This window comes from Chelonia mydas, chromosome 14 (genome assembly GCF_015237465.2).
Source record: "Chelonia mydas isolate rCheMyd1 chromosome 14, rCheMyd1.pri.v2, whole genome shotgun sequence".
In the NCBI taxonomy this organism is placed as follows: Eukaryota; Metazoa; Chordata; order Testudines; family Cheloniidae; genus Chelonia; species Chelonia mydas.
Window position 1 is genome coordinate 42463459 of NC_051254.2, and position 15585 is coordinate 42479043.

A 15585-nucleotide genomic window follows, 5' to 3' on the forward strand; every position below is an offset into this window, starting at 1 on the left:
GCCCCTGAGCCACCCAGTCCCCCCCACCACGCAGCCAGCATCCCCTAGAGGGGAAACCTCTCACTTCAATTTCAGTTCTCTCCACGGGACCCAGTTTCAGTTTGGGGGGCAGGGGGATGCACTAAACGTGACCCCCTCCAAGAGCAGCCGCTGCGATCCATAAATAGATTTAGCGTCACCCAAATAAATAAGAGTTTAATTCAGTTAAAAATATTTTCCCTCTTAAATATTCCAGTCCGCTTTGGCGTATTGAATATAAAACGCCCCGTTTCTGGTCATTCTGTCCCCGCTCCCAGCGGGATAATCGGATGCCCGAAAAGCCCAGAGCTGCGTGGGGTGTTGCTGCGGCAGTCGCATTCAATGTGGCTTTTTGTAGGGTCTACAAAAATAAGAGCTGGTGAACAAGCTCCCCAGGCACAGCTGTGCAGCTGGTCTCTGAGGTGTGGGGGGAATTGTGGGCACGGGAGGTGAGCTCCATACTGTTGGGGGGCTTTGTGTTTATGGGGTTCTGTGGGGAGGGGATCACCCCATAGCTGACCCTCTCTGTGTGAGGGAGACCTTAAGTGGGGGCCACCGGCTCATCCGCCATCTCCCTCTGCTGTCAGAACAGCTGCCAAGATGGCTGCCACAACAGCCCCCCTCCATCTTTCACGGTCAGCCATCTTGGATGACGCTTAAGGGTCTCCCTCCACCTTCGTCTCTTCCGCGATGGCTGCCCCGAGGGCTCACCCTCCATCACTGGTGGCCACCGTCCCGGGCTAAGCTTTCAGAAGAGGCAGAACCCGGTCATGGGCGGCCATCGCGGGAGAGACGTCAGGGTCGTCTGGTCTTGAAACCCTCCTCCGCAGCGGTTACCACGCGGGGTCAACCTCCATTTTTGGTGGCCAGCTTCTGAGGTGAAGCCATCGGAGGGGAAGCGTGGTGTTGGGGGGGCCCTCTTGGGCGAAGGCGTGGCGGGGGGAGAGGCGGTGCGGGGGGCCCTCTTGGGCGAAGGCGTGGCGGGGGGAGAGGCGGTGCGGGCGGACAGCTTGGAAGATGCCAACCCCGGAGTCTAAGCTGCCGGCAATGTCTCGAGGCCTGAGCGAGGCCCGGGCCCGTGGGCCGCAGGGCCAACTGCCCCGCCCTAGAGGCTGGTGTTGATCAGGGCCTCGAAGGCTAAGGTGTCCTCCTGGATGTAGGTGGCTTCCGGGGCGTGGAGCCGGCAGAGGGGGAAGAATTCGGGGAGGCCGCTGGCTATGTTGCACTTGCTCACGGGCCGCTGGAAGGAAGAGGAGGCATCCGTCGTCTGGAAAGAGCTCGAGACGTGCCGCTCGCCGGCTTGATCCAGGAGCGTGAAGGTGACCTGGGGAGCAGATTGAAAGGGTTAACGGTCGTTAGAGGTCCAGCCGGGCCCCGGGGGCCGGATGGGAGCCGGCGCCCCCAGAGGGGACATGCTCCGCGCCCCTCTCACCTTGTGACGGAAAGGCCATTTGAGCCGGAAATCGTATTCGCCCCTCATCAGCACCAAGAAGAGGGAGATGTGCGTCCCGGCCCCGGTGCCGTCCCCGTTGAGGTAAACCTTGAGGCAGAGTTTGTAGCCGTAGCGGCTGGTGTAAAAGGCTGATGGAGGCAGAGAGAGAGAGAGAGATGACTGATATCTGCCTCTCCCGCCTACAAACACGTGTGCCTGTGGAACTCCCTGCCCCATGATATTACCATACCAAGCTATTTCACAGGAGACGATTGCCTGATGAAGTGCGTGGTGGGGGAATTTCTGCTTTCCTCCCCCGTGTTCCACTAAGCGCACTGACCTGGGGCCACTGTTAACCTGTGGGACTCCAGGCCCCATGACGCTGTTGTGCTGAGGGCTACTCCAGGCAGACTGACACATCACGGGGGATTTATTACTTCCCACCACTGTTGCCTGGTTGTCTGCCGTAGAGCTAATTACTTTCAATAGCGTGCATCTGTGGAACTACCTGCCACTAGATTTCACCATGCCCAAAGTGTTCTGGGGGATAATGCCTGTTGAGGTGCACTCTGGGGGATTTAGGCTATACTCTGCCCGCTGTTAACCTCTGGAACTCCCCACAACAGGATATCATTGTGCTGAGGACAGTCCAGTTGTGGGGCTTTGCTGTCTGGTGAGGAGCATTATAGGGTCACAGACCTCAACATTGCCATCTGGTCTTGGTGTTTTGCCTGCAGGACTGTCTGCTACTGGATATTTACGTATCTAAAATATCCCCAGAAGGCATGTTGCCTCCGTAGAGAGCATTGCGGGGGATTTCTGAACATCCTCCGCTGTTTTCCTTGATGTAGGCTGGTGTTAAACTGCGGAACTCCCTGCTGCTGGACATTAGCACAGCCAGGATATCCTCCAGGGTGATGCATCCCTGTTGAGGTGCCTTATGGGGGATTTGCTGCCTCTTGCACTGACCCACAGCTGGTGTTGGGCTGGGGAACTCTCTGCCACATGGTATTGCTGTGGCCAAGGTGTGGTGAATGCTGGGGGATTTTCCTCTGCTCCCTGGCGATGGCACTCACGGGGGGAGTTGACGGCAGGTATCTGTCTGGACAGGGCTTGCTGCAACTTTCGCCCCACGTCAGGGACCCTCCAGAGAAAGTGCCCATCATAGGAGGTCTGCTCCAGGGCCTGGACCTGGGCCCCCAGGCTGCTGATCATCACGTCCTTAACGGCCAGGAGCGAGTCCTGCTGGGCCACCTGGAGGGAAGGAGACGGAGAAGTTGGCGGGAGTTGAGGTGTGGGGTCAAGTCGGTGCCTGGGACGTTCATGGGAGGGCGCGATAGACCACAAGGGAGGAGATAGGACAACGAGGCTAAGGTCATGGGTCATGCGTCAAACAGGAGGTCATGGGTCAAGGTTCAGGCTTCATGGGCCCATGCTGAACCATGGGGGAGCCGGTGAAAGGTGGAAGCCAATAGGGGGCGTCGTAGGTCAACTCTGAAAGGTCTTGTCGACTTTTGGATTCTGGATCGAACGGGAGGGGTCAGAGGTCAAAGGTGAGAGCATGTGGGCCAACCATGGGTCCAATGCGAGGGGTGAAAGGTGAGAACTCACAGATCACCATGAAGTCACAGGTCAACTCTGAAAGCTCTTAGGGCAACCATGGGACCAACGTGAGGGGTGAGAGGTCAAAGTCGAGAGCAGTGGGGTCAGAGGTCAACCGTGAAAGTTCTTGGCTAAACCATGGGGCCGGAGGCTGAAGCTGAGGGCTCACGACTCAAAAGTCAAATCCTTGGGCCAAGCCGGGGTCATAGGTCAACTCTGGGAGCAGGGGCCAAATGGGAGAGGTCAGAGGTCTACAGTGAGCGGGCAAGGGGGGTTCTGCTCCCCCCCAGCTGTGGGGCGAGCGCCGACCTTTTCCTCCAGGTACAGGATGCGGGCCATGGCTTCCCCCAGGACGCTGGCCGAGCCCCTGTCGGCCGAGCCCCTGGCCCCGTCGCGCCGGCCCATCTCCCGGCTCAGCACCGTCACGATGTTCTGCAAGGTCTTCTGCTGGGCCTCCACCTCGCTCAGCCGCTGGTCCAGCCGCCCCCGGGCCGCCTCCGCCCCCTGCACCGCCTCCAGCAGGAGGCGCTGGTGGGACGGGGCCGGCAGGGACTCGGCCTCCTCCACCTTCCCATGGCGCACCTGCTAGGAGCGAGAGGAGAGAGCTGAGCCCATGGGCCCCCCAGTACCGCTGTGGGGCCAGCCCTGCCCGCCCGGGGACAGCGCCCCCTGCTGAGCCTCCCGCCCGCTCCCTGCCCCACAGCGCCCCTGGAAATACCAGTCCCCAAGCCTCCATCCGCCTGGTGCTTTGATGGGGGGACTAGATCTTGCCCGAGCACGAGCGCCAGGGACTTACCCGCACGTGGCAGCTCAGGGCACCGTACGGCCAAGAAACCAGCTCCTCCGGGGACAGGGGGCGGTGGGTGTCCTAGGGGAGGCCAAGCCCCGGGGGGCGCAAATGGTTAGAAGGGCTCCAAGGTGCCCCCCAGAGGCGACAGGCCCCTGCCCCATTCCCCGCCCCCCCCGAGCCAGCCAGTCCCCGCCCTGGGGCTGGATGAGAGCCGGCAGGGGAGAGCGCCCCCTGCTGGCCCCCGCAGTGCAGTACCTCCTGCTGCCCCCCTGCAGCCCAATGCCCCCTGGTGCCTTCCGCCCTGCCCCCCAGCCCCCCGCTCCCCCTAGAGGGGACAGGCCCCTGCCCCATTCCCCTCCCCCCCCCCGAGCCAGCCAGTCCCCGCCCTGGGGCTGCATGGGAGCCGGCAGGGGAGAGCGCCCCCTGCTGGCCCCCGCAGTGCAGTACCTCCTGCTGCCCCCCTGCAGCCCAATGGCCCCTGGTGCCTTCTGCCCTGCTTCCCAGCCCCCCCCTCCCCCTAGAGGGGACAGACCCCTGCCTCATTCCCTATCCCCCGGCCTGGGTCTGACCCATTCCCCGCCCCCCTGAGCCAGCCAGTCCCCCCCTGGGGCTGGATGGGAGCCGGCGCCCCCTAGAGGGGACAGGCCCCGTGCCCCATTCCCCGCCCCCCGAGCCGGGCTGGGGAGGCGGGGTGCGGCGCGGCTGGGGTTGAATTTGGAATCGTCCCCCCCAGATGCACGTACCCGGTCCAGGTCGTTGAGAAGCTGCTTTCCCTGGTCCTCCAGACACTGGAGACAGGCCCGGCCCCCGGCCCTGCAAAGCCCAGGAGGGAAAAGGTGCCAGGATATTAGCAGGGGAGAGCGCCCCCTGCTGCCCCCCCGCAGTGCAGTACCCCCTGCTGCCCCCCTGCAGCCCAATGCCCCCTGGTGCCTCCTGCCCTGCTCCCCACAGCCCCCCGCTCCCTCTGCTGCCCCCCACAGTGCAGTACCCCCTCCTGCCCCCCTGCAGCCACATGCCTTCTCGTGCCTTCTGCCCTGCCCCCGAGCCCCCCGCTCCCCCTGCTGCCCCCCTGCAGCCCTGTGCCCTCTGGTGGCTCCTGCCCCGCTCCCCACAGCCCCCCGCTCCCCCTGCTGCCCCCCTGCAGCCCAATGCCCTCTAGTGGCTCCTGCCCTGCTCCCCACAGACCCCCGCTCCCTCTGCTGCCCCCCTGCAGCCCAATGCCCTCTGGTGGCTCCTGCCCTGCTCCCCACAGTCCCCCTCTCCCCCTGCTCCCCCCTGCAGCCCAATGCCCCGCTCCCCACAGCCCCCCACTCCCCCTGCTGCCCCCCTGCAGCCCAATGCCCCGCTCCCCACAGACCCCTGCTCCCTCTGCTGCCCCCCTGCAGCCCAATGCCCCCTGGTGCCTCCTGCCCCGCTCCCCACAGCCCCCCGCTCCCCCTGCTGCCTTCTGCCCTGCCCCCCAGCCCCCACTCCCTGCAGCCCCGCTCCCCCTCCTGCCTTCCACCCTGCCCCCCGGCGCCCCCTGCTGGCCCCCTCCGTCCCTGCCCCCCGGCGCCCCCTACCGGCTGGAGCCCTGCTCGCACTCTTTGCAGCAGCGGTGCCCGCAGTCCATCCTGCGCCCCTGCTCCGCGAGCTGCAGCTGGCACCCGTCGCAGCGGGATCCCCCCTCGCAGGGTCCGGGCGCCCCCCCGGGGGACCCCTCCGGCTGCCCCTGCTGGGCGGGGCTGGGAGCCAGGATGGGCTTGGTGCTGCCCCAGGGGCTGACGACTAGGAAACTCATCTCAGCGGGGGAGGGGATGCCTGCGGGGAGAAAGAGCCGGAGGGGAAGGGGTTAACCGGCGCTGATTGGCTGAGAGCCGGGGCTCCCGCCCTCCGCCCCCCGTTCAGAGCGATTGGCTGAGAGGCAGTGGTCTATCCCATTCCCTGCGCGCTGATTGGCCGGGGGCGGAGGTTTATCCCACTCCGGAGCTGACGGGCCGTTCCCATTCCCCAGGCTCTGATTGGCTCAGAGACGACGGCGTTTCCCGTTTCGCTCAGACCCTCCCCCGCGCTCTGATTGGCGGGGACGTTTCCCGGCCGCTCCTTCGGCCCACGAGGCCCGAGTCCCCCGGGGGATTCCCCAGCGGCCGCGGCCGTTCCCGGAGAGACCCGCGGGGATCCCCCGCCCCGCCCCACAGCGCCCCCTGCGCCCCCCACCCTGACCCCCCGCCCCACAGCGCCCCCTGCGCCCCCCACCAGCCCCCACCCTGACCCCCCGCCCATCAGAGCCCCCTGCACCCCCCACCAGCCCCACAGAACCCACCCTGACCCCCCGCCCCACAGCGCCCCCCGCGCCCCCCACCAGCCCCACAGACCCCACCAGCCCCCACCCTGAACCCCCGCCCCACAGAGCCCCCTGCGCCCCCCACCAGCCCCCACCCCCCACCAGCCCCACAGACCCCCCTACACCCCCCATCAGTCCCCCCGCCCCCCACCAGCCCCACAGATCCCCGTACACCCCCCATCAGTCCCCCCACCAGCCCCACAGACCCCACCCTGACCCCCCGCCCCACAGAGCCCCCTGCGCCCCCCAACCAGCCCCCGCCCCCACCAGCCCCACAGACCCCCCTACACCCCCCATCAGTCCCCCCGCCCCCCACCAGCCCCACAGATCCCCGTACACCCCCCATCAGTCCCCCCAACCAGCCCCACAGATCCCCCATCAGTCCCCCGCCCCACAGACCCACAGATCCCCCCCACCTCAGCCGTCCCCCCGCCAGCCCCACAGACCCCCCCACCCTCATCCCCCGCACCACAGACCCCGCATCCGTCCTCATCCCCCCAACCAGCCCCACAGATCCCCCATCAGTCCCCCCTCCCCCAACCAGCCCCACAGATCCCCCTACAGACCCCCATCAGTCCCCCCTCCCCCCAACCAGCCCCACAGACTCCCCTACAGACCCCCCCATCCGTCTCCCATCCCCCCAACCAGCCCCACAGATCCCCCATCAGTACCACTCCCCCCAACCAGCCCCACAGATCCCCCCACCCTCACCGCCCGCCCCACAGACCCGCCATCCGTCCCCATCCCCCCAACCAGCCCCACAGATTCCCTACAGACTCCCCATCCGTCTCCCATCCCCCCACCCTCACCCCCCGCTCCACAGACCCCCCATCCGTCCCCATCCCTCCAACCAGCCCCACAGATCCCCCATCAGTCCCCCCTCCCCCAACCAGCCCCACAGACCCCCCTACAGACCCCCCATCAGTCTCCCATCGCCCCAACCAGCCCCACAGATCCTCCTACAGACCCCCCCATCCGTCCCCATCCCCCCAACCAGCCCCACAGGCCCCCCATCAGTCCTCCCTCCCCCCAACCAGCCCCACAGATCCTCCTACAGACCCCCCCATCCGTCTCCCATCCCCCCAACCAGCCCCACAGATTCCCCCACCCTCACCCCCCACTCCACAGACCCCCCCATCAGTCCCTCCTCCCCCCAACCAGCCCCACAGACCCCCCTACAGACCCCCCATCAGTCTCCCATCGCCCCAACCAGCCCCACAGATCCTCCTACAGACCCCCCCATCCGTCTCCCATCCCCCCAACCAGCCCCACAGATTTCCCCACCCTCATCCCCCGCTCCACAGACCCCCCATCCATCCCCATCCCCCAACCAGCCCCACAGGCCCCCCATCAGTCCTCCCTCCCCCCAACCAGCCCCACAGATCCTCCTACAGACCCCCCCATCCGTCTCCCATCCCCCCACCCTCACCCCCCACTCCACAGACCCTCCCATCAGTCCCCCCTCCCCCCAACCAGCCCCACAGACCCCCCTACAGACCCCCCATCAGTCTCCCATCGCCCCAACCAGCCCCACAGATCCTCCTACAGACCCCCCCATCCGTCTCCCATCCCCCCAACCAGCCCCACAGATTCCCCCACCCTCACCCCCCGCTCCACAGACCCCCCCATCCGTCCCCATCCCCCCAACCAGCCCCACAGGCCCCCCATCAGTCCCCCCTCCCCCCAACCAGCCCCATATAGAACTCCCATCTGTCCCCATCCTCCCACCCCCACCCTGCCTCAACTAGCCCCACAGATCCCCCCACCCTCACCCCCGCCCCACAGACCCCCCCATCCAACCCCATCCCCCAGCCAGCCCCACAGACCCCCGCCATCCGTCCCCCTCCAGCCCCACAGAACCCCCCCGACCCCCTGCACCCTCCGCCCGCCCCGGCCGGGGGTCGCTCACCGCCCGATCCAGCCCGTCCGTGTGTCTGGCTGGCTGCGCCCCGCGCCGGCCGGGGACCCCCCCGCGGGCCCCGCCCCCCGTGACGTGCCGGCCCCGCCGCGGAAATTTCCTCCCCCGCCCCCGCCGCAGGGAATCTCCAGTGACGTCACCAGGAGCCTCTTGGACACGGGGACCCCCCCCCGGACATGCCCCCTCCCCCAGCGGGGAAAGGAGCTGGGGGGGGGGGCGTGTGTGAGTGTGTAAATATGTGTGTGTGTGTCCCTGCTGGCTCTGTGTGTGCGTGTGTGTGTAACTGTGTGTGTGTGTCCCTGCTGGGTGTGTGTGTGTGTGTAACTGTGTGTGTGTGTCCCTGGCGAGTGTGTGTGTGTGTGTAACTGTGTGTCCGTGTCCCTGCTGGGGGTGTGTCCGTGTCCCTGCTGGCTCTGTGTGTGTGTGTGTGTGTGTAACTGTGTGTGTGTCCCTGGCGAGTGTGTGTGTGTGTAACTGTGTGTGTGTGTCCCTGCTGGGTGTGTGTGTGTGTGTAACTGTGTGTGTGTCCCTGCTGGCTCTGTGTGTGTGTAACTGTGTGTGTGTGTCCCTGCCGGGTGTGTGTATGTGAGTGTGTAACGGTGTGTGTGTGTGTAACGGTGTGTGTGTGTGTGTGTAACTGTGTGTGTGTCCCAGCTGGGTGTGTGTGTGAGTGTGTAACTCTGTGTGTGTGTGTGTGTGTGTGTCCCTGCTGGGGGTGTGTGTGTGTCCCTGCTGGCTCTGTGTGTGTGTAACTGTGTGTGTGTGTCCCAGCTGGGTGTGTGTGTGTGAGTGTGTAACTCTGTGTGTGTGTGTGTGTCCCTGCTGGGGGTGTGTGTGTGTGTGTGTGTGTGTCCCTGCTGGGGGTGTGTGTGTGTCCCTGCTGGTTCTGTGTGTGTGCGTGCGGGGAGGGTTAATTTCTCAGAAGCAGCCCCACATTGCCTGGTCTCTGGGATCGGTGTGGGGAAGGGATAAACAGCCCAGGCCCTAGGGCTGGCCTGAGGCAATGGGGCAGGCCTGACCACCCAGGGAGATCCCCCCTGCTGCCCCCCGCAGCCCAGCGCCCCCTGCTGCCCCCCGCAGCCCAGCGCCCCCTGCTGCCCCCCGCAGCCCAGCGCCCCCTGCTGAGCCCCCGCCCCCCACGGCGCTGGAGCGAAAGGGTTACAGCTGCCCGAGCTCTGTGGGTTTCCTGATTTCTTCACAACCTCCTTCCTCTTCCCCTCAGCCCTTGGGAGCAAGGCCCCTCCCCAGAGACAGATGCCCCCAGAGGCCCCTCTCCCCGGATCACCCCCCGGGCTCCACCATGCGCCCCCAGCTCTTGCCCCTGGCCCTCGCCCTCCTGGTAGCGGTGCCCTCGGGGGCTCAGGAAGGTAAGGAGCAAACCCGGCCGTGGGCCTGGCCTCTCTCGCCAAGCGGGGTGGGGCTGGGGCTGGGCTTGGTTGGCAGCGAACGGGGCAGGAGGCTCAGGGCTTGTCCCAGTGCCTAGGGGTCCCCGTATAACCAGCCGCCCCACCCCAGAGCTGGCTGCATCTCAGCCCCGGGGGAGGGATCCCTGTAGCACCAGCCGCCCCACCCCAGAGCTGGCTGCATCTCAGCCCCGGGGGAGGTTTCTGTGGGACCCCCAGACATGCCAGTGCTAATTCCCTGACACCACCCGGGGGACCTCCTTGGGGCATGGCCAGTCCTGGCCTAGCTTGCAGAGGGGCTGGGCGGGGGGAGTGAACAGCGGGTGCCCGCGACCCACAGGGCGTAACACGTCTCGGAGCGGCTGAGCCGGGGCGGGCTCAAACCTGGGTGCAAAGGGGGCCCCAGACTCGGGGCACGGCCCCGCTGCAGCGGAAGCTGGGGCCTGCGTTCGCCTGGGGATGGGGCGTCCACACTGGTTTGTGACCCGGACCCGGGCTCCGGTGTCTCCGCGGCGTCTGGCCGCCCGTGTCCCAGACACCCCGGCCGCTCTCGCCGGGGGCGGGCGTGGGGGCGGCGTGGGGTAAGGCGACTGGCGGCCCCCCCGCATCACGAGCCTGGCGGGGCTGCGTCCACACTGCAGAGCAACGGGCCCCGGATCCTCGCTTGACTCCAGCTCGGCCCCTCCGTCCCCAGGACTTGGGCGTCTTGCGATTCGGGTGTAGACGGACCCTCGGCGGCACGGCCGGTTCTCCTGCAGGCCGGGCCCCGGCACGAGACCGTGCGAGCGAAGGGAGCCGGCTGCTGGGGGCCATGTGCCGTGATGGCCGCGGGTGGCTTGCCCTGCCTGCAGCCTGGCACGCTCCCCTCGGCATCCTCAGGGACGGACGCAGGGCCGTAGCCGGGAGCCCATATTAGCTGCCTCGCCCGGCCTGCGGTGGGTAAATACTGCCAGGGCGAGGGGCTGCCTGGGGGGGCTTTGTCGGGTTACCGGTGCCGATCGGTCACAGGGGGACCTCTGTATGAATGTGCCCCACCCCAACGCAACACTGGGCAAGGGGATCCCTGTATAATCAGCCACCCCACCCCAGAGGTGGCTGCATCTCAGCGCCAGGCGAGGGGTTCCCATCACTCTTGCCCTCTCGTAGGCAGAAGCCACCCGGCTCCGGTGTTCGCAGGCCCAGAGGTGACGACAGAAGCCGGCTCGACTGTCAGTCTGCCCTGCAACCTGACGGGGCCGAGGCTGACCTGGCAGTGGATCCCGCGCTACCCGGTCTGCGCTGGTGTCAGAGGTGGGATAAAGATGAAGACGATCTACACAGTGACGGCGGCTGGGGCACACGACGCTCTGGAGGGGAGATTTCAGACGCGGCTGCGTCTCCTAATGAGTCAGGGATCCCCAACCTACGTCCTCGAACTCCAAACCCTCCACATGAACGACTCGGGGGTCTTCTTCTGTGCCAGCCCCAGCCAGAAAGCCCCGCCCACCTCTGTGACCATCATGCCCGGTAACAGCCCGGCCGGGGGGCTGGGAGCCAGGACTCCTGGGTTCTCTCCCTGGGTCTGGGAGGGGAGTGGGGGCCTAGTGGTTAGAGCAGGGGGGCTGAGAGCCAGGACTCCTGGGTTCTCCCCATCTCTGGAAGAGGGGGAGGGGGTTGAGGATTTTGATGGGGTGCTACAGCCCAGCCCAGGGGGAGCGGCCAGCGGGGGGGGGGGGTCGTTAACTGGATCATCATTTTTGGCTCTGTCCCACAGGCTGCCAGGCCGGGGTGTCCATCGAAGGGGTCCCCAAGGAGCCGGTCGTGGAGGGAGCGTCTGTGTCCCTCTCCTGTGCCCCCTGTGGGGAGCAGGGACCCACGTCACCCCCAGCAGGGGGCGCCACATGGCGGCTCAATGGGAAGCGGCTCCCAAACTCCACTGTCCATCGGCTCCTGAGGTCTAACAAGGTGACGATAGGGGATTTCTCCAGCCGGCTCGAGGGTCTGTGGAGCTGCCACCTGCCTGGGGATCCCCCCCGGTCTGGGGGCTACTGCCTGGAGCGTGACCCGGGGGCACACGGGACCCAGGAGAGCCCCAGCCCCACCAGTCCAGGTGTGTGGGTCTCCCCGTGCCCTGCGCCCCCCTCGCTTCTCCGCCCGATTCCAGCTCAGCTGGGGGTCAAGGCGACCGGCCAAGGGGGGCGGAAATTAACGGGCACCTGCCCTGGGCGAAGGCGTTCTCTGCCGCTGTTAGCCAGCTCCCACCCAGAGGTGGCCGCATCTCGGCGCCGGGCGAGGGATCGCTGCGTAACCAGCCCCCGCGCCCCGCCCCAGAGGTGGCCGCATCTCAGCGCCGGGCGAGTGATCCCAGCTCCAATTCTTTCCCTAGGCCCCAGTCCCACCCTGCTCCTGCCTCTGGTTGGGGGCTGCGTGGGGGCCGCTCTGGGCCTGCTTCTCGTGGGCGTCGTTGCGGTTATTTGCCAGAGGAGGCGCCGGCCCAGGGACGCCAGGTACGGTTTGGCAGTGGGGAGTGGGGCGGTGTTTCTATAGGGGACAGGGGAGCGACTGGGGGATGAAGGGTGGGGTGTCCGATGGGGGCAGGTACGTATAGGACATCCTAGTCTATAGGGGAAGGCTCCAGGATGGGGGCTATAGGGACCGGGAGGAGGCAGACAACGACGGAGGTCTGTACCCGGGTTGGGCTACATCCTATGGGGTGATGGGCAAGGTATAGGGGGAGAGTTCGTCTATAGGGGCTGTGATGTGCCTGAGGCCGTGGGTCCAGCCTGGAGTCTATAGGGCAGGGCATTCTCTAGGGGGGGAGTGCAGGAGGGGGCGAGGCAGGCCGGCCGCGATAGGGGGTTATTCCATGGGGCCGAGCCAAGCCCAGGGGTTTCTCTGCTGTATGGAAATTATCTAACGATCCCCGTCACCCCCCCAGGGTGACCCCCATGGTGACGGAAATGGACGGAAAATCAGAACAAGCAGGTGAGATGTGAGGCTGGGGAATGGGGCAGGGGCCTCTAGGGGGCGCCGGCTCCCACCTGGCCCCACGGCGGGGACTGGCTGGCTCAGGGGGGCAGGGAATGGGGCAGGGGCCTGTCCCCGCTAGGGGGCGCCATCTCCCTGTCACGGAGTCCCCGGGCGATGCTTGGGAACTGCTCCCCACGAAGCTGGACAGGATCTGGGGGAGCCTCCTCTCCCGGAGCCGACTGTCCCCAGCTTTCAGCCTCCCCTGCCCCCCCCGGGCGCTTCCCGCAGCGCGTCCGCCCGGGTGGGGTCCTGGGGGGGCCGGGGGGCCCTGCCCCGCAGACAGACGGGACTCTCAGCCCCCCGGGAGCACAGAAGGTTTCGTCGGCGACAGGAACACGGCGCAGGGCAGAGCTGGTTAGCACAGAAATCAGGGACTTTCAGCCACGTCCGTCTTGGGGAGTCCTGGGCCAGATGCCCGGGATCCCCCCCGTCCAGCCCACCCACGCAGACCCCCAGCCTCCAGCCGCCCCACCTCCGACGCCCCCCTTTGCTCCTCCTCCTTCTCCTTGTCTCCCTTCCTGGGCGAAAGCTGTCACCCGGTCGCACCCCCCTCCTGGGTCCCAGGTCACACAGGTGCAGACAGCTGGGCGGCCTCACCTGCCCCCGGGCCCCAGCAAAGCTCACCCCCCCAATTCCTACCCCCAAAGTATCGGTGCAGCACACAGGGAAACTGAGGCACACACCGGATTAGTCTAGGACAGGGAGACTCGCGTGCAAAATAACGAGCTGAATAAAACCCCCCTTCGTCACACTCCCATCTGGCATCAGGGCAGGGAATGGGGCGGGGGCCTGGCCCCTCTAGGGGGCACTGGCTCCCATCCGGCTGCAGGGCGGGGGGCTGAATGACCCAAACCCTGGGCTCCGTCATCTTTCGCTTTCTCTCTCCCTTCCCAGTTGAGCATCCTGGCCCCACGGAGGCTGGCGGAGCCGAGCAGAAGCCGCCGTCCTCTGACCCCCACCCTGTTGATGAGGTAACTCCCCTGGCAGTCAGGGTGGGGGGCTCAGCGGGGGCGCTGGGAGCAGGACGGGGGCTCGGCCTGGGGCAGCAGGGGGTGCTGGGCTGCGGGGAGCAGGGCTGGGGGTCTCAGCAGGGGGCGCTGGGAGCAGGACAGGGGCTTGGCAGGGGGGCAGCAGGGGGAGCAGGGCTGGGGGTCGGTAGGGGGCGGGGGGCAGCAGCGGGCGCTGGGCTCCGGGGAGCAGGGCTGGGGGTCTCAGCAGGGGGTGCTGGATGGGGGCTCAGCAGGGGGCTCTCCCCGGGCACTCAGGGTGGGGGCTCAGCGGGGGCGCTGGGAGCAGGACGGGGACTTGGCCTGGGGCAGCAGGGGGCGCTGGGCTGCGGGGAGCAGGGCTGGGGGTCTCAGCAGGGGGCTTGGCCTGGGGCAGCAGGGCTGGAGGTCTCAGCAGGGGGTGCTGGGAGCAGGACAGGGGCTTGGCAGGGGGGCAGCAGGGGGAGCAGGGCTGCGGGTCGGTAGGGGGCAGGGAGCAGGGCTGGGGGTCTCAGCAGGGGGTGCTGGATGGGGGCTCAGCAGGGGGCTCTCCCCGGGCACTCAGGGTGGGGGCTCAGCGGGGGCGCTGGGAGCAGGACGGGGACTTGGCCTGGGGCAGCAGGGCTGGAGGTCTCAGCAGGGGGCTTGGCCTGGGGCAGCAGGGCTGGAGGTCTCAGCAGGGGGTGCTGGGCGGGGGCTCAGCAGGGGGCGCTGGGAGCAGGACAGGGGCTCGGCCTGGGGCAGCAGGGGGCGCTGGGCTGCGGGGAGCAGGGTTGGGGGGCTCAGCAGGGGGCTCTCCCCTGGCAGTCAGGGTGGGGGGCTCAGCAGGGGGCGCTGGGAGCAGGACAGGGGCTTGGCAGGGGGGCAGCAGGGGGCGCTGGGCTGCAGGGAGCAGGGTTGGGGGGCTCAGCAGGGGGATCTCCCCTGGCAGTCAGGGTGGGGGGCTCAGCAGGGGGCGCTGGGAGCAGGACAGGGGCTTGGCAGGGGGGCAGCAGGGGGAGCAGGGCTGCGGGTCGGTAGGGGGCGGGGAGCAGGGCTGGGGGTCTCAGCAGGGGGTGCTGGATGGGGGCTCAGCAGGGGGCTCTCCCCGGGCAGTCAGGGCTGGTTGCACTGCGACCCCCAGGGGGCGCTGTGCCACGGGGCGCTCACTAGGGGGCGCTCTGCCGCCAGCTGGCTCAGGGGGTCGCTCGCCCCCCGGGGCCGTAACGCGCCTCTAACGCCCGCTGTGTCCTGCCCGCTCTCCGCAGGGCCCCGAGGGGATCCAATACTCCACCCTGCACTTCCCGGCGCCCCACGGGGCCGGGGCCATGTCGGAAACCAGCCCGGCCACCATCTACTCCAAACTGGCCACCGGCCACGGCTGAGCACGGGTGCCTCTGGGGCAAAGACGCCCCCTTTCCTGGAGACTCCCTTTGACACCCGGCCCTCCCTGCAGTTAATTCGCTGGTCCTGGTGGGAGTGGGGGAGAACTGGGTTGACAATATTGTAGGTCCTACATTATGTATGGTAAACAAGCCCCACCCAAGTGGGGCTGGGCCCGCTATGAAGTTTTCCGCTGGTTCAAATGGCCACAGACAGGAGGAGGGGTCCCCTCAGACTCATGGCGTAGGTCCTACATTATGTGTCATAAACAAAGCAAGGTGTAAATAAAGTGGGCGTTGACTGCAAATGAAATTTTCTAGGGCTTGAAACAACAGGAGGGAGGGAGGGAATAGGGCCGAGGAAACTGTTGCTGAGGAGAATCAGACACGATCCACAAACATTATAGTAGGTCCTACATTATGTACTGTAAACAAACCAAAGCATAAACAAAACGTGCACGAGTGGTGAATCATTCCCCCCCCCCCCCTTCTCCCATTGATAGAAGTAGATCAGGGGCATTTCCCATGAGGAACCAGTCCCCCTCCATTACAGTCCATGGAGAACAATATTGTAGGTCCTACGTGGTGTAAACAAGAGAAACTGTAAACAGAGGGAACCTAGTCTTCGCTGGTCCCAGTGGTGGACTATCAGGGAGAGGCGTGGGGCTCCTGCTCGTGGCAACCCGGGGCCTGCTCTGCGGGACTGCCAAGAAGAACGGCGTCGGTCCCCCCCTGTGTACTGT

The 15585-nt window shown here is 66.7% G+C and overlaps 2 protein-coding genes across 5 annotated transcripts; one reads left to right on the forward strand and one right to left on the reverse strand.

Moving 5' to 3' along the window:
* Positions 1 to 175: 175 nt before the first annotated feature.
* On the reverse strand, positions 176 to 8134 carry LOC114022017 (TNF receptor-associated factor 1). 2 transcript variants are annotated; one of them, XM_037914225.2, is made up of 8 exons: positions 8075 to 8134; positions 5405 to 5642; positions 4586 to 4655; positions 3849 to 3920; positions 3362 to 3634; positions 2527 to 2704; positions 1451 to 1599; positions 176 to 1342 (listed from the first exon to the last, which is right to left on the reverse strand). In XM_037914225.2, the coding sequence occupies exons 2-8, from the start codon at positions 5620 to 5622 to the stop codon at positions 1124 to 1126; spliced, it is 1179 nt and encodes a 392-aa protein (XP_037770153.1). In that variant the 5' UTR covers positions 5623 to 5642; positions 8075 to 8134; the 3' UTR covers positions 176 to 1123. The 2 variants fall into 2 exon arrangements, with proteins under 2 accessions (XP_037770153.1, XP_043384862.1); XM_043528927.1 differs by having other exon boundaries at positions 3362 to 3637.
* A 1143-nt stretch (positions 8135 to 9277) lies between these two features.
* Positions 9278 to 15150, forward strand: LOC114022020. 3 transcript variants are annotated; one of them, XM_037913971.2, is made up of 7 exons: positions 9278 to 9450; positions 10633 to 10992; positions 11240 to 11575; positions 11852 to 11972; positions 12404 to 12450; positions 13390 to 13466; positions 14729 to 15150. In XM_037913971.2, the coding sequence occupies exons 1-7, from the start codon at positions 9384 to 9386 to the stop codon at positions 14843 to 14845; spliced, it is 1125 nt and encodes a 374-aa protein (XP_037769899.1). In that variant the 5' UTR covers positions 9278 to 9383; the 3' UTR covers positions 14846 to 15150. The 3 variants fall into 3 exon arrangements, with proteins under 3 accessions (XP_037769899.1, XP_043383808.1, XP_043383809.1); XM_043527873.1 differs by having other exon boundaries at positions 9281 to 9450; positions 10637 to 10992; XM_043527874.1 differs by having other exon boundaries at positions 9282 to 9450; positions 10663 to 10992.
* The last annotated feature ends 435 nt before the right edge of the window (positions 15151 to 15585 follow it).

What these genes read in the sequence shown, in the direction of transcription:
- LOC114022017 (XM_043528927.1), bottom strand. Translation starts at nt 5,622, where the DNA reads ATGAGTTTCCTAGTCGTCAGCCCCTGGGGCAGCACCAAGCCCATCCTG. An exon ending in TGCGAGCAGGGCTCCAGCCG is followed by an intron (nt 4,656 to 5,404) that starts GTAGGGGGCGCC and finishes TGGGCTTTGCAG; the next exon opens with GGCCGGGGGCCGGGCCTGTC. An exon ending in ACCTGCCGTCAACTCCCCCC is followed by an intron (nt 1,600 to 2,526) that starts GTGAGTGCCATC and finishes TGCCTCCATCAG; the next exon opens with CCTTTTACACCAGCCGCTAC.
- LOC114022020 (XM_043527873.1), top strand. Translation starts at nt 9,338, where the DNA reads ATGCCCCCAGAGGCCCCTCTCCCCGGATCACCCCCCGGGCTCCACCAT. An exon ending in CGCCGGCCCAGGGACGCCAG is followed by an intron (nt 11,973 to 12,403) that starts GTACGGTTTGGC and finishes TCACCCCCCCAG; the next exon opens with GGTGACCCCCATGGTGACGG. An exon ending in CGGAAAATCAGAACAAGCAG is followed by an intron (nt 12,451 to 13,389) that starts GTGAGATGTGAG and finishes CTCCCTTCCCAG; the next exon opens with TTGAGCATCCTGGCCCCACG.